Source organism: Morone saxatilis, unplaced genomic scaffold (assembly GCF_004916995.1).
Source record: "Morone saxatilis isolate NCDOM2014 unplaced genomic scaffold, NCSU_SB_2.0 Contig15, whole genome shotgun sequence".
Classification (NCBI taxonomy): Eukaryota; Metazoa; Chordata; class Actinopteri; family Moronidae; genus Morone; species Morone saxatilis.
The window spans coordinates 14,824,877-14,836,686 of NW_023339707.1; the positions used below are offsets into that span (position 1 = coordinate 14,824,877).

General features: G+C 40.9%; 1 protein-coding gene across 1 annotated transcript in view; it reads right to left on the reverse strand.

Annotated features, from left to right (window-relative positions):
* Nucleotides 1-1,531: 1,531 nt before the first annotated feature.
* The window catches only part of wnt5a (wingless-type MMTV integration site family, member 5a), a gene marked incomplete in the record, with an annotated part of 10,734 nt that continues 455 nt past the window's right edge, over nt 1,532-11,810 (reverse strand). The window contains 5 exon segments of the mRNA XM_035655940.1: nt 1,532-2,177; nt 2,676-2,968; nt 5,908-6,155; nt 8,323-8,471; nt 11,578-11,810. Of these exon segments, the coding sequence (XP_035511833.1) occupies nt 1,719-2,177; nt 2,676-2,968; nt 5,908-6,155; nt 8,323-8,459 (1,137 nt within the window).

Sequence of the window (11,810 nt, forward strand, 5' to 3'; positions counted from 1 at the left end):
CTTTAAGTAAGTAAAAACAAGGAGAAGTTATTTTATTGTGGTGAATCAGTCAATCTTATATCTAATCTAATATTAAAGATAAACGTATGTAGTAATGTATACATAGAAAGAGAAAGGTTTATGTCAGGAGATTTTAAAATAACTTGAGTCAAAGGCACCGACAAACAAAACTTTGAAAATTATGACACTTGAATAATAACGAATACTATAAGTAAATACTTCTCTGCTGGTTTTACATTTGATATTTATTGAAACAAAGTAGAGCATTGAGCCAATTTGTAAAAAGTAACAAAATATCAGCTATAACACATTATGTTTAACAAACCTCAAATTCATGGAGAAGCTTATAAATATACATGGTTGGATTGGTAGAAATAGTTTGTCTATTGAAAATCATCACAGGGATATTGAGCAGTTATCTGAGTGGTACTGGAAATCTGTGGCAATGATCAAATCTGAACATATGTGATATATATATATATATATTTGTGTGTAACAGTAAAGCTGAACATGAGTGAGAAGAAAGAATCTGTGATTTGAAACAATAAGGTGCATTTCCCTTTACAAAAACAGTGAAGAGCCGCATTAGTGAGAACAACATTTTAAAAAGTGACTTCAAAACTTGGGGATGTCCGGCTTAATATTGATCTATGATGGAGATGATGGTTTTTTGCTTAAAAGGATGATCTGGTTAAAGAAAATAAATACAGTTTACTGATTGGTTGGATAGACATACTATATACACAGAGCATGGAATATTTCACCACTGTAACCACAACATTGCCCATATATATTCAAACCATGTTAAGTATTGTAGAATAATGTTAAACGGATAATCTGAATTAATATGGAAAAGTAGGCTATAATATTGATATATTTGCTGATGCACTGTAGTAAAAAAACAGCTGAACAGACACATACAGACAGGTTTAAGCGTCTGTATCAAAGTGCATAATGGTGGAGGGCGTGTTGCAGCACCTGGGGAACAGCTTAATAAATGGCCCAATCCCCAAAACAGCCCTCTTATTGTACCCATTGTACTCCTCGTAGGACTCGTATGAACCAACAGTGTTCCTTACTCTATATGTGGTGAGAGGGGACGAGTAGACTTCGGTAAGGATGTGAAGGCTGGTTTGGGACTGGGCCCATGAAAACACATCCACACACTACAGCACACAGGCGTTCTCCTCTCAACACAGTCATTCTCAAACAACAGACCAGGATCTCTTAGTCAACTATGCCACAAATATGAAATTCTCTTGTTTGGAAATGGGAAGCACAGTCCAATTTTGCAAACAGTGGGACCCATCTGACAAGAAAAATTTTATATTTTGAAATTAAAAAAAGGGTTAGGTGGTGGTGGGGGCGGGGGGAGATTTCCAGCCAGTTTTAGGCACTTGAAGGGGTTAAAATCGGCCGGTGATGACTGGGCCAAAATAAAACATAACAATCTCAAATAAATATTTCACGATACTCTCAGTTTCTGAAGACATAAGATTTTTTTTTTTGAAAAAAAAAAAAAAAAAAAAAAAAAAAAAAAAAAAAAAGAGTCAGTCTTTTTGCAATGGCATAATTGTTTAACTCTATAAATATAATTTATATAGTTTCTTTCTTCCATTCTCTCTCTGTGTTCAACTCCTTTGCTCCTCTGCTCGTGAATACACACAGATGTATGCCCATCGTCTGCAAGCAAACACACACAGGCAACACTCCTCTTCTCACTTGCAGACGAATTGGTCTACGATTTTGGTGCAGCGCTTGCACTTGACGTAGCAGCACCAGTGGAACTTGCAGTGGCAGCGCTCCACTATCTGGGCCTTGTACTGGTCGTAACCGCGGCCGCAGCACATCAGCTCACACCCATCCATGCCCTCTGAGGTCTTGTTGCAAAGGCGCCCCACTGTGCCCAGGGAGCCTGTGCTTTGGTTCTTCAGGCAGTAGTCTGGACTGGACTCAATGTACACCAGGTCATGGCTCGTGGGAGCGTTGAACTTGCTGTGCATCTGCACCAACTTCCCACGTGTGTTGAGCTTCATGGCAGCAGCGCTGTCGTACTTTTCCTTCAGCGCATCGCCCACCTTGCGAAAGTCAGCCAGCTGCAGCCAGCAAGTCTTCAGACTGCAGGAGCCTGACACCCCATGGCACTTGCAGGACACGTGGGCAAGGTCTGACACCGTCTGAGAATGGGAGAGCAAAGACTAGATGAAGAACTTACAAAAACATTTATTCTAATGTGGCAAATGACAGAAAATGCCAAAGTGCTTCATATTTCTAATTCGACCAGTCTGCGTAAATATTTGCACAATGTCCTACTCATGATCTCATAAGGCATTACTTTGCAATAAAGGACCAAATGATCCTGTCCATGTCTCCAATAGTGCATTAAATAAAATGTTGTCCACTCATTTGTCCTACTTGAAAGAAAACAGCCTGGCAACAGATATCTGGCATTACGTTTCCTTTGAGGTGATTTCAAGATGTTTGGAAAGGAAAAGAAACCCCAGAGCTGCCTCCAATGACTCCATCTCCCCACAGATCAAAGCCTCAGGAGGGGAGAGCTGACAGAGCTGTTACACAGATGATCAGCGGAGACCTGATCTGATTGACCTGGATTGTCTCACTTCCAACTGCTGCGTGTGTGCGTGTGCGTGTGTGTGTGTCCGTGTGTGTCTTACCCTCCTTCCAGCCTCGTTATTGTGAAGATTCATTAACAGCCGGGCGCTCTCATATGAGCCTTTAGGGTAGCTCTTTTCCCTCTCGCGTGCGTCAACAAACTCCTTGGAGAACCTGTAGCCGTAGTTGAGGTTGTCTCCGCAGCCACCCCACAGCCAGTCTCGTGGCAGATCTTTGGGGCGAGCTGCACGACTGCACCCACAGCTGGAGAGTTCCCCCTCTCTGCAGGCACGGCTCACCGCGTTCACCACCCCTGCTGCGCTGATGGCATAAGTGAACGCCGTTTCTCGGCTGCCTGCAGACATGAAAACAGGAACATCATGTCACTTTTGACACAATAAGAAAATTAGAAATGTCTAAAAGCACATTTGTCATTTGGCATATCCATCCACCACTTTCATTTTTGTAGGATATGTATATATTTATTTTATACTGAATGTGTGTCACTGTCATTTTGCTTTAGGAACTTTTACAGTGTTATGAGATGTGATATCATATGACAGCATTCACCATACATTTAAGATTACAGAAAACTTCAGCCAAGTGCTGCAGGCTCCTCATCACCATCATGTTGAATGGTGGAATCTGATTTGCTGTTATTGGGCTTCAGCCAGAGAGAAGAGAGCGCCCTCAAGTGACAGAGATCCTCCTTAACAAGCAGTCTCCATCTCGCCCAAATTGGAAGTGACAACAACTCTTTTACTTTATCTGTCATGACTGAGTGATTCTGGAGCCATTGCTCATTAACTACTGCTGTTTCTACCCTCAACATTTCCTCTATAGAGACAAGAGTGAGAGGGAGTCTTAAAAAATGCACGTAAGCAGTTTTTTGCCGTCACCAAATGCTCAATCCATTACTACCACTGTACAAAGCCACAGACTAGAGGAGAAAACCGAGATGAGGAGATAAGCAACTATAGAAGAAACAGCCGACCAAACTATGAGGCTGTGTGTTGACATTGAAGACGAGGGCTGCTACAAAATAAAAATGCACAGCTCATATACCTGGTGGGCCAAACCTTTAGAGAGCATGCTATAATGACAATAACAGATGAACAGAGAATGGGAGATGAGGGAGCAGAAAGAAAAGACGACTAAAGAGATAAGTCAAGACTTTGACAGAAAAAAAGAAAGCAAAATGGAAAAGGAGACACACACATGCACTTAATATCACTAAAGGTAGTAAAAGACAATGACGGAGAAGAGAAAATAATCAAGAATCCATTTGGAAAGTCTGAAAGATGTTCAGGTGGGGAACTCTGGCAGGACCAGAGGTGATCAGAGAGAGTGGAAGATTTATTAGTCTAGTACAACTTTTAATCCAGCCTGAAGATATTTGCCTAATAATGGACATATGGATGAACAAAGTCTCCCACACTGCTGCCTGTCTACCTTCTCCTGTACCCCAACCTGGAGCAAGCCAAACCAGGCAGGGGAGAGGGTCTGAACCCCAACCATGCCAGCACCCCCTGGAGCTAAGCTTTAAATCACCAGCAGTATCCTAAGCCAGCAGACAGACAGCCAGTAAAACAAGGCTTTCAGATAGACAGCTATAGATGGGAGGACATGTTTACTTGGCCCAGAGCGGGCTGAGATGGGAGCAATGTTGGGGAGGGAGACTGAGGGAGAAGAGGAATGGGAGAGTGGCTGCTGATGAGGTTTCTGCGAAGATGGATCTGTGGAAAGGGAGTCAGCAGCACCAGAGACACAGACAGGCCAGAATCACCAAGAATGGTGTCAAAACACAGACACGCATATGTGTGCACACAATGTCATGTAGGGTAAGCTCACATGTACAGCACATTAAAGGGTTGGTTCACCAAATAAAATAAAAACATTTTTTTTTACATTTACAAATCGTCTCTATCCATGCTGACTGTTGCATTTTTATGTGCTGAGGTTTTGAGATGTTCACCACCACCGCCCCAATACAAGTGAATGAAATTTTGTTTTTGTTGCACACATGACGTTTAAATATTCACAGAAAACCTCTCTTTCCAAAAACAATGTTACTCATGATTCTTTACAAAACCCAGTGTGATCGGTTTTCAGTGGAGCAACTTTCTACTGAAAAAAAAAGACAAAAAGTCACCAAAATAAACTGTTAAAAGTGTGTTCTGTGGATTATCCAGTGTAATGGGAACATTACTTTTGGAAAGACACGTTGCTGTTGAGTGCATTAACTGTTATTTTTAAAGCTGTGAGCACCACAAACAAAATTCCATTCACCATTTATTCCATTAATTGTATTGGGGTGGGAGCAGACATGCATAAATTCAGCGATCTGAGTAGGTGAGAAAATATGTTTTATTTTAAGAAATACTGACCCTTTAAAGAGTACCAACATGAACAGAATGCACACCCCTCTATATGTCTTACTTAAGAAGACTTTGAAAGATTCCCAAAATTTGATCCATTCAGATTTTGCTATTGTGGAGCCAAGCCTGCTGTAATGCTCTTATAATCACAACACTGACATTGTATAGATTCATTATAATTCAGCTGGAGAGTTATGATCAATAAACAGTAAATTACCTTTACATTAGCTCCTGAGGTGAAGGCTCAAATCCAAACAAAACTAAAACAAAAAATGTTAACTGATAGGATCCAAGTGGGGATTCGCTTGTAAGAGAGGATTGTAAAGATCTTGAACTTTCTATAAAAGATCTGAGCACACTGTATGTATACGCACACGAACAGACAGTGTAATCTCTGATGGGTGATATATCGGTGCATGCACTCCCATTATTTGTTAATACAGGGCAGCTACAGTCCAGCTCCACAGCGTGTGCATCTGTGTGTGTGTTAAATGAGATTAGACTGTCTCCCATTCATCAGGGGAAAAGCAGATTCTCTGCCTCCCTCCTGCTCCATGTCGGGAGCTGGTTTAGCGGGCCAAAGCCACATGTGATTTATCCAGCAACCTCACCCACCAACTATTCTCTCCACACAGCTGCTGAGAATCAGCAGCCCAATACATTTCACACACACACACACTTTCACAAACACACCAAAGAGGGTTAGTGAATCAGAGAGAGGGAGAATGAAGAAAGGAAAGATACAGAATGTACAGATTCTAAATACCACTGGTGAATATGTGCTGCATACATCTGCGTATTGTTTATTTATGGACACCCATTGTGTGGGTAACTACTCCTGTGTGTTCATGTACATCTTTCTAAGAATATTTTCTATTTTATACATAATTTCAACACTATTTTGCCTATTTCTTACCTATTTGCATGACCCGTCCGAAAACAGAGGAGTTGTCCACTGTGCTGCAGTTCCAGCGCCGATGTCTGAACTGGTACTGGCACTCTCTGATGCCTGTCTTGGCACCTTCACCGATGTACTGCATGTGGTCCTGGTAGAGCTGGCACAGCTTCTTCTGGCCCTGCGACAGGCCCACCAGCTGGCTGCACAGAGGCTGGGCACCTATGATGTAGGCCTCAGGGATCAGTAAAGGGTTCATGGCCAGAGACCTGGATGAGGGGGACACATATTGCAGTTGTTTTCACTCATTATGCAAGTTTTCAGGCCAAATTCACAATCAACCGTGGATTTCTCTTGATTAGTTTCCCCCTTTCATGGATGAAGCTATGCTGATCAGAGAAATGAGGTGCCGTTATTTATTGAATGGATTAAAACTCTGCATACTCTTTCAGCTCTCTATGACACTGGTCATGTGCTATTTTGGGACATGGCCTTACTGCAAATAGGGACAAGTGAATACAAGAAGGAACAATGGAGAAAATTAGACAATACCGTAAAATAAAAAGTATTCAGTGTCGTAACCTTTTTTACCTATGACCCCCTCATGACACGCTGCATATTACGTCTATGAGATTAGACAAAAAGTGATGTCCCCGCCTCTGACTGTTTCATTTTTAAAGTTTTTAGAGGCCTTAGTATTTTACGTAGTCTAAAGGTCTAAAAAACTAAACATCAGTTGGTGCGGCAGAAATGCGGTTTTGTCCCTTCTCAATCTGTTAAAAAGCTAGTAAACCCTTTCGGCTTTATCTTGTGACCCCTTAGAGTGGTCCCGAGTCATATTATGCCAATTGACAAGAAAGGTTTTTGACATTTTTGCTTAAGTGCATTACATGATGACCACTTCTGTCACGCAGACTCAACACACTGAGTGGATAATTCTGCGCTATGAAAGTTATATACCTTTTTACAGTACCACACAGGAAAAAATCTGATCTTTTCAACTTAAGTAACAGCTCAATTCAATAGAAAGAGGGATACAAATGGAATGAAAGACAGAGAGACAGGGACAAACACAGTAGAAAAAGAGAGAGAGGAACACTAGTATGAGCATCTGGTTCCAGGCCACAGGACAATTAGAGAAGCCCATCCCTGAGCCCTAAGAGAAAGACAATTAGCCCCCAGTGTAACCTGATCGACTAGGGAAACTCAGCAGCGAGGGAACACAGACTGAATACACACAACATACACACAAAGTACACACATAAGCACATAGGCGAAAAAAAAAAAAATCAACATTCACACTGTTCGTGTGCTCAAACACACATGCAGACTGACACCCACACACACAGTCAGCCGACCCACTGCTCCGACAGTCTAAATCATTCACACCTGTGTGTCCTCTAAAAGAGGAAGCTGAAAGACACACACAGTCTGTGCTCCAAACTCAGCTTTCCAAAGGGTCTGCGGTAATGTGTAACGAGTCCTCAGCTGTGTCCGTAATCCAGCTCATTATTTGAACTTGAGCTGAGCCCATTAAAATATGTTTATCTGTATAAATCCTCTTCAACTTATTTGTTTAAATTATTATTCTCGAATAAAAATATGATAAAATCTTACACTGAAAGTGTGGGTTTCCTGTAAATACTTATTCTACAAGCACTCAAATTGGAATACGCAAGTGCACAATTAGACAAAAACACAAACAGCCACAGGATGCAGTGAGTGGTGGTTTGCTTTAAGTAGTGCTTCTATGGCGACTGGTAAAGAGTACTTTCCCCTATCAGAGGTACTGTGTGCGTTTAAGTGCTGCATGCTCAAATATAGACTTTTCTAATAGCAGCAGGACGAGTGTCCACACACAAACGCACTCATGCACGCGCAGTTACACACGGTGTTCGTGTTTGCACATATTTGGACGCCGACTCATAAACCACAGAATTCTATGTTTTCTATAATATTCATAATTTTGGTTTGGCAATATGTGAAGAAAGAAAATAAGGGAGAAAAAAGGTCTTCCTGAAAAGCTAATGTGCTACAGTCAGCATGTTGTGTTACTTCATATGTGGTGCAACTGAAGCTGAGGAGGCTTACTTAGCAAACACGCACACTCGCTCTCTCACACAAGCCTGAAATTGAGTCTGAAACTAAGTAAAAGATAAATATAAACACTAACAAAATGTTATTTTAAAAATCAATATAACCCCAAATCTTTGGCTTTTTTAATGTCTTTTATACTCTTTTTAGGCACTGCTACCTGCCCCATTTACAAATGTGACTCATCTATGAGTGTAAAGAAAAGAAAATGCCCTTTGAGAGCTGACAATCTCTACTGGCCATATAACAAGCAAACATGCACAAAAACACAAGTTAAGGCACACACAGGAATACTGTATGGACAGAAAATAATATAATAATAATAATAATAATAATACATACCACCATGAGTTGGCCTCCACCACCACCTGCATGAGGAGTGTGAGGAGTGTGAGGGCAAAGACACAGTGTCTGGAGTCCAACACGCTGCCAAAGGGCCAGCAAACCGGCCGACACACACAGCCCAGCCCCAGGTTCATACTGCCGCTGATCTGAGGGAGGACAGAGAAAAAAAGGATGCATGTTGGTCTGCCTGGCTGTCTCAGTTTATTGTGCTTAATACAGAAAATGACAGATCTGTGATTTCAAAATGTATTAAAGGGAATGGAGGAAAAATTTGCTCTTTTATAGGAAAACAGGACTGTGGTTGTGTGTGTGTGTGTGTTGTGTGTTGTGTGTGTGTGTGTGTGTGTGTGTGTGTGTGTGTGTGATGAGAGCCCTGAGGCCACAGCAGAGCAGTCATTTGGCAGCAGGTCTGAGTGTGAATCATGTAAGACTGATAGACGTGCAGCCGGAGAAGACACAATGACCATGAAACCCCATCTAGACACATTCCTGACAGTTCACTTTACTCAGAGAAAGAGACACACAAAGGCAGAGACAGGCAGATAGAGAGAGAGAGGCCTAGTCAGACAGAGTATGTATGTGTTATTTTATTTTAGCCTACATATTTACTGTTGACCTAAGGGTCAAAACTAAATTGTCCCAATTTTAACCAACAATTAAGATTACATTTTTAATGCAAAGAAAACAAAAAAATTAAAAAACTGGAGCTGGAAATTGAATACATTTTGTTTTTATTTGATACTACTTTAGTTTTTAATCTATGGCAGTCGTGATTGTATTTGTTGCTGGTGACAGGATTTCATTTTCTTTAATTATGCAAATAACTAACACCCTTGAAAAATAATAGACCTAATAAAATTATTATATAAATTCGTAAAATTCGTTTACATGGTAATTCATTTGAAACATTTTAATAGGACTTAAAAAGGGGGAATTTATACAAAACATGGAAAATGAAAAAATAAGTTATAATATATATTTTTAAATGGTTTTCTTTGGGAATTGAAGTAGGCCTATATTACAATTAAATTTGCAATTTATTAAAAAACGGGCACGTCGGTCCATAATTATATCCTCTTTAATGTCCATATTTATTAATTGACTCTGGACCGGACAGAAATGAGCCACGTCAGCGGATGGTCGTCCACGGCCTGGTTGTACTGTGCAGCCTTTTGCCTAACGAAAACTACAAAGAATTAAAAAACAAAAAGAGGGGGAAAAAAGTCAATTATGTGCAAACAACTGTGTGGCTTTGGTGATACATTTTGGCTGCTATGTAGGCAGAAAATAAGCTAAAATAATTACAGCCTAAATTTGCGAGTTAAACCGATGTGCCAGCCTTCCAGTTGGGCCGTGTGTGAATTTTGGGACTCAGAGCAGCTCTAATTTGTCACGCTGCGTTATTTTCCAGGGTTGAGTCGTGGAGACCCGGGCCTGCCTAATACTCATTAAAGACAAGGCCAAGTTCACCATCACTCACCCAGCCAGCGCGCGCGCGCACACACACACACACGAGCATGTGCTTTCAGTTTGTGCACTGCTTCAGTAATAGTTGGTGAGGTTATGTTATGTTCCTTGTAGTTCTTCCACATAAATTAAAGCAATAATCCACCGAGGGCGGCGGTTTTACACTGATTTTAAACCAGCTAATTGGAGCTGTTGCGCCATCCAGGAAAGGATTTCAAATAGACATTTTAATTTATGGATAATTAAGTTCTACAATTAACAAATTATTATTTTTTTGCGCCAAGCAGTGCACTTGAGGGGGAGAAACCCAACAGCGGAGGGGTGGCAAGTGACACACACAGGTTTCATTCTGCTTATTCTTATTTAAATTAACTGTCACGAGGCCACAGGTGCATGCAATTATCTGACATTCCACATCTGAGTCTCAGCCAATCAGAGCAGAGAACAGTAATTGTTTTAAGAGACAGAGACGCGAGTCTTTTGTTTTTTTGATGAATATGTGTTAATACGGGTTTACTCTTTCAGTGGCTGCAGCTATAACACGCTGTACATGACTTTATTCTTATTTATTTTCCTGTTCTTGCGTTTGGCATCCCCACTGCAGGCTGCGTAAACCGTGCGCTCAGTGACCCCTGGAAACGATTTGACCCGAGTGAAATATTCATAGGACTTGACTGGATGACTGACGACTACCTTGCTGATTTCTGTCGGTGAAAGTGGCATCAAATTGGGCAAATTTCAGGAAGAGAACAATTAGAATAGGGTCGACAGGATGATAAAACATCGGGCGCTGCTGTTGCAATGGATCATTTACGAGGCTGTTTTAACAGGCCATGTGGGACTAAACCGATTCACATTAAACCCGAAGAGTTAAAGAAAAATAAGTAGTCAACAGTTTTTTAAAATGAGAAAAATGTATGAATTAATTATTTCACCTTGGGTTAAATTTAGGCCTTTGTCTGGTCTCAGTTTGGGGTTTTCTCTGACAGGAGCCTTTGATAAACAATCTAAAATGTTATTGGAATTAAATAAAAAAATGTTTTGAATAACCATAGCAACGACTGATTGTGAAAAAGTGAAGGGAAATATAAGGCAATATAGTGCCATGAGTGTCAAATAACGAAAAGCATTAATGAATGACTATTTCTAAGCGACTGTATTTACAGTATGGCCTTCATCACCATGCTTTTGGATAATATGCATGTTGACATTAATTAAAGTTTTTCAAATTTAAGAAGGGCAAAATAATATACCTAAATTATAGAGCAATTAAATACAATAGTGTCACCGCTCAAACTGGCGCCCATAAACTGACTATTAAGTGAAACATTATCCACAGTTAATAGCGAAAAATGAGTCTCTTTTCCTGCCTGTCCTGTTGTTTAGAAAAAACCAGGAGAGGGAGCCAGGTACAAGGATTTGATGAGGAGAAGCAGCACAAAGAACCCTGCCTGACTTCAAATTGGGACCGTTAACAATGGGAAGAGAAAGCGGACTGTTTTACCTAATTTATATGAATCTTAAACATAGAACTTTTGCTTAATTTTCACTGAATTCATTATTTGCCCAGCAGGACACTGACATATAGTCAATGCGGGGAGGAGAGGAGAGGAGAGGGGGTCTTGCATGTTTCACACATCACATCTGTCAAGAACTTCTGTTCACATCCAAGAACCAGTATTAGTCCAAAATGGTCCCACTAAAAACCACGCATTTTCCACTCTCTAAGATAAACTGCGGCTGCATGGAAAAGTGAGTGAACCAGGAGACCTATAGGCTACTCACCAAGGAGCACAGCCCGTTAGAAGTTGTAATCCACTTTCTGCAGACGATACCAAACCAATAATCCCAGTGCAGGCCAGGTGGATTAAAGATTTCCTTTTCCGCTGCAGTGAAGACAAGTCTGGTAGTTTTATCCGGATTTCTTGGAAAGTGCTTGGTTGGGGTGAAGAACGCGTAAAAGCTACAGCTGAGAGAGTTGTTCAGATTTGGTGTTTTGGTGAACACGGACGACCAAC